Here is a 5,061-nt window from a genome sequence, read left to right as displayed (position 1 = left end):
TTTCCTTCTGACCCAGACAACTCATACCCAGCATGGCACTGCCACTTGTCATCATGCTTCCTTTCCCATGGTAGCCCAGTCCCCTTTATCTCCTATGGAGTGGCCCAAGGAAATTCTAAAAGCAGTTTCTAATTCACATTCCCGATGGGCATAGAACACAGAACATTGTTGTTTAGTTGCTAAGTTGTGACCTCATCTTTTGGACCCTGTGAACTGTAGCTTGCCAGGCTCCTCTGTCCATGGGATTTTCCAGGCAAGAATATTGGAATGGGTTGCCATTTCCTTCTCCAAGGAATCTTCCTGACCCAGGGATCGAACTTGCGTCTCCTGCCTTGGCAGGAGGATTCTTTACCACTGAGTCACCAGAAAAGCCTGACATAGAACATACTGCCCAGAAAATTTCTGATCAGTGTTTGTATAGAGTGAGAAGAAACGTCTGCCCATTTTCTTTTGGTATAAGGACTTTCTCATTGAGCACAGGCTCCTTTGTTTTGTAGGAAAAAGAAGGGGTCCCCCAGGCTGATAACCTGGTGAGTTTCTAGAAAGAGTGAAGCCATCTGACCTCCCTGTTAGCTGAGGAGAATGGGATACCCTCTCTAGGCTCTCGGAGATGCAGGGACCAGGCACACACAGCTGTCATCTGAACTGCCCTTTGCAGCTGCCTCTGAGATTTGATCTAACCCAAGGAGTCCTCAGAAAGTGGACTGACATGATGGTGTTCCCATGCTGGAGAATTAAAAAATAAAACACTCCCACAAAAGTATTGAACATAAAGACACTTTATAAAGTATTTCAAGGGTTTATCCCATCCCACCATGGACATCTGCAAATATTTGCTGAATGACTTTTATTCCCCACGACAGGTAGATTATCCTTGAAGATGCAGAATATCCATAAAGATGGAGAAACTTGCTGCAAGATGGACCCTCAGAAGCACCTGAGGAAAATTCCGGTAGGCAGTCCTCACGATCCAGTCCAGGGGCCAGCAGTCCGGTGTCATGGTTAGTCCTCACTCCCCACCCCACTGCCCCCTTTCAAATAGGAAACGATCTTGGAAAGACAGCCCAACAGTTGGAGGATAAACGTAGCAAGCCCCCTTACTCTGACATGAAGGTATACGGAAGAATAAACCTCTCTCTTTATCCGTTCTCAAGAACATTCTGCATTCTAAAGTGTTATGCTGGAAGGCTGGCCGATCGGTTAACACCTTCTTGGTGTTCAGTTAAAGTTCTGCTGCTCTAGGAAGACTTCCATCTGATTAAGGAAAACACGGCATGGACCACGTACAGCAGAGTGGCTACATACGAAAACACCTGCAACCGAGATAAATGACAGTTAACTGGGTATTCACGGGGGGAGTTCAGAAAGCCATGGGCTGTCCATGCTGGGCTGGCCGCTCTCACGGTGCTCAGGGTTGGTAGCCCTGGAGCGTGTGGACGCCACTGCTTCCCATTACACATGCAGACGTGCTCTCCTGTGGAGCCCGCGTGCGACCCAGAATGCCCTGAGCACAGACTCCAGGTGACCTCATGACACCCTGGACTTGGCTTGCAAGGTCAACCCTCTGCCTGCACATGTCATCACATCAGTGCTGCCTAACTAGAAATGAGGGCCCCCAGAGACCCCTCCAATGATAATTGCAGGCGAATATGCCCTGCTCTTCATGGAAAACTTCCTTCCTGCACACCAGTAGGACCAGAGTCCGCCACTGTGATCCCAGTGGCCTTGGCCAAGAGAGTTTGAACACATGGGTTTGCCACCTGGATATCTTCTGACCTCGACCAGAATTTTATTTGGAGGGAGCCAGGCCATAGGAAGTGAGGGGCTGGGATGGGGAGGAGGGATTTTGAGCTTTTGGCAAAAGGAGAGGGCTTACTGAGAGAGCTGCTGGGAGCAGAGGCCAGGAAATGCAGCAGAAAGGTCACTCCATGCATGCCCTTTTGGGGAGTATCACCCAGCTCTGGGTGGCTGGCCCCCAGAGGTTTCCTGCCCCTTAGCAAATACCTGCACCTGGCTTGTGACCTTGGGTGTGAGGGTCAAGAGTTTCCAACCGAGGCACAGCATCCAACTGGCTGCACTCCCATGACTTGAAAATTCTCATAAAACCAGCAGTCATGGTGCCCCGCCTCGCCCTGCCTCCACACCTGGGTGAACCCTCACCCTCATTGCCAGGGGCAGTGAGTAACTTGAGTTATTTAATAACCAGGCAAAAAAATCCATCTGGGAATCAGACACCCTGTCCAAAGGGAGCAGTCACAGATGAGTGAGAAGCCCTCAAAAGAGACCTCTGCCTATCAGGCAGGAGCAGTGTACCGTGTGGGGACTTGGGGCCCAACAGAGACCCTCAGCAGGAGCTCCTCAGAAGAGGGGCAGGAAGGCGGTACACTGAGGAGAGAGAGCCAGGACCAGGAGTGGACGTGAACTCAGACCCTCAGAAGCCCCTCTCCATGAGCAATGGCCATTGCTGTCCACCACAGTTAAGACCTCGGAACCACCAGATTTCTCCAGAAATTTCCAGCTACTTTTAGTCAACTCTCAACAATCCTCAGGATCCCTCTGGTGCAGGCTGTCTGCTGCCAGCCCAGGAGAGAGGGGGAAACTGAGCTCTTGAGGAAGGTGTGGAGTTACGGGAGAGAGTGAGGGGTGGTCAGATGCTCGTGAAGGCCAGGCACGTGGGGGAGGGTCTTGCCAAGCCTTCTCACATCCTCAGACCGCCCCCACATCCGCTGCCGCCACCCCACCCCAGATCTTGGGAGAGGCATGTGTGGTCTGGGCAAGGTCTGGGGTTAAATCCTGAGCCTGTATTCAGGATCCCTTCTCCCCCATACATGGACACAACTGATATTTTGAATACAAAGATGTGACTTTACATGAAAACGGGCTCATATTTCCCTTGGTTGGTGGGGGAGGGGGTGTGTTCAGCCCAGCGTATCGGGCCCGCAGGCAGCATTTAGATTCCTGATTCTGCCCCCGTGACTTTGCCAGAGTCTTCTCAGGGCTCTCCAACTGAGCTCACAAAGATATGGGGACATGATCAGTCATGAAAAGGATAAATAGATGATGCTGGTGTAGTCATCAGTGGAGCAGTAAACAGCAAAGAGAACAAACCTCTACTTCCCCACCCAGCGATGTGGAACAGCCTCACAAACCTGATGTGGGGAGAGAAGCCAGACATGGGAGCAGGCACACAGTGCTCATGGGGACCCAAAGCAGGTGGAGTGGACCCCAGAAGCTAGACACCAGGATGGGGTTTATCCTGAGTGAAGGGCACGATGGCTGGGCAGGGCACAAAGGGGACTTCTGGGATCCTGAGTGAAGGGGCACGATGACTGGGCAGGGCACGAAGGGGACTTCTGGGATCCTGAGTGAAGGGGCATGATGACTGGGCAGGGCACGAAGGGGACTTCTGGGAGCTGCTTGTTATGTTCTGTTTCTTAGTCTGGGCGTTTGTTACACGGAGGGTCGTGAACTATGAATAATGGATGGATTATGGAATTCATCAAGCTGTACCCCTGTGTCCTCACCTCTCTAGAAGCCTATTTGTGCTGTTATTTAGTTGCTAAGTCGTGTCTGACCCTTTTGTAACCCCATGGACTGAAGTCCACCAGGCTCCTCTGTCCATGGGGTTTCGCAGGCAAGAATACTGGAGTGGGTTGCCGTTTCCTTCTCCAGGAGATCTTCCTGACCAAGGGATCAAACCCACCCGTCCTGCATTGGCAGGTGGATTCTTTACAGCTGAGTCACCAGGAAAACCCAAGACATCTATGCTGTATTTTGATAGAAAGTAAAAAAGTCAGAACGTGGTGGAGCCCAGCAGTTTTCAACTAGAGGTTAGACCAGTGGACAGGGTCATTAACTCACCCCACTTGGATTGTTAGTCAAGTGCTGGCCCACTATCCACATTCCATCTAGGTTTCACTGCCCTTGTCTGCAGTAATTCTACAGAAATGGTTGTCAGATGCCTGACTGATGTCTGTTCAGAGAGAAGGCTTCTGGGGTCGGGTTGGGGGCGGTACCTGTGGTTTCTCTAGCGAGGGGGCAATGAAACAGTCATCTGAAGGTGATGGAGGTGGCAAATGATTCGTCTCAAGGGAAAGAGAGCCTGCTGTGATTCTGTTTAGAATCCAGCCATCTTGGGAGATGATCCCATATTGGAGAGGCTCCCACTCTGTGGGACAGTTGAGGGGGTCCCAGGGACCATGAGGGGGCCCTGCTTATGGCACTGGGCAGTGGCTGGGAGCTGAGGGGAGCGTGTGGCTTCCCCAGGGAAGGGGATGGGCCCCTGGAGGCTAGCAGACAGGCTTCGAGGCGCTCTCCCCGAGACCTGTCCCTCTGGGAGCAGGAAGGGCACCCCCTTCCCAGAGCCCAGCGGTGCCCACCCCGTGGGCTTTCTCTCCGCCTCTGTCCTGCCTTTCCCCAAAGGGGTGGGGCAGCACAGCTTTGGCACTGGGGGCGGGCATCTTGTAGTCTGTCATCACATCTGACCTTGGGGTTTACTTAATTCATAGGTTGCTCACTAGAAATCTGGGCGCTGTTTCTGAAGCTTTATCTTAGTTTTTAAATAATATCCACAGTTAGAAATGTATTTGATATAACGAGTCAGCATACTGGGGCAAGCCCACACATGCGTAACTCTGGAAAAGAGTTTTATTAAAGGGTATATTCTCTTATTCCCTGTCATCCTGACCCATCCCAGCAACAAGAAGATTCAGATTATGACCTCACAGCCTGCCAGAGGGTCTGGCTTCCCAGGCGGAGGACGTTCCTTTCAGAGCTCAGAGACTTGCAGGCAAGGTGCCCCCCAGATACACAATCTCATCCCCTCTGTCCTCCTAACGGGGGGAAGGTGGTTCCAGCACCCGTTCCACCCGTAGCTTCAGGGGGTAAATAAGGTTGTCCACAGGAGCCCACACACTGCCTGGCCCCCACGGGCGCGCACCCTCCTGCATCTGCCATCTCAAAGCCCGCCCAGCCTGGGCAGTGCGCACTGACTGGCGCCTGGGAGCCTGGGCACACCAGTTCCCTCCTCTGGGGCTCTGCTTCTTCAGAAATGAGGGGGGG

General features: G+C 52.4%; 1 protein-coding gene across 1 annotated transcript in view; it reads right to left on the bottom strand.

Annotated features, from left to right (window-relative positions):
- Nucleotides 1–761: 761 nt before the first annotated feature.
- The window catches only part of LOC104993631 (myelin and lymphocyte protein-like), a gene marked incomplete at its 5' end in the record, with an annotated part of 4,908 nt that continues 608 nt past the window's right edge, over nt 762–5,061 (bottom strand). Inside the window, one exon of the mRNA XM_010846945.1 lies at nt 762–1,313. Coding sequence (XP_010845247.1) covers nt 1,239–1,313 — 75 coding nt within the window. The remainder of the gene's footprint in view (nt 1,314–5,061) is intronic.

Source organism: Bison bison, unplaced genomic scaffold (genome assembly GCF_000754665.1).
Source record: "Bison bison bison isolate TAMUID 2011002044 unplaced genomic scaffold, Bison_UMD1.0 scf7180017849299, whole genome shotgun sequence".
NCBI lineage: Eukaryota > Metazoa > Chordata > Mammalia > Artiodactyla > Bovidae > Bison > Bison bison.
The sequence above is the reverse complement of the archived record's forward strand: the minus strand, read 5'-3'. Positions and strand labels throughout refer to the sequence as shown.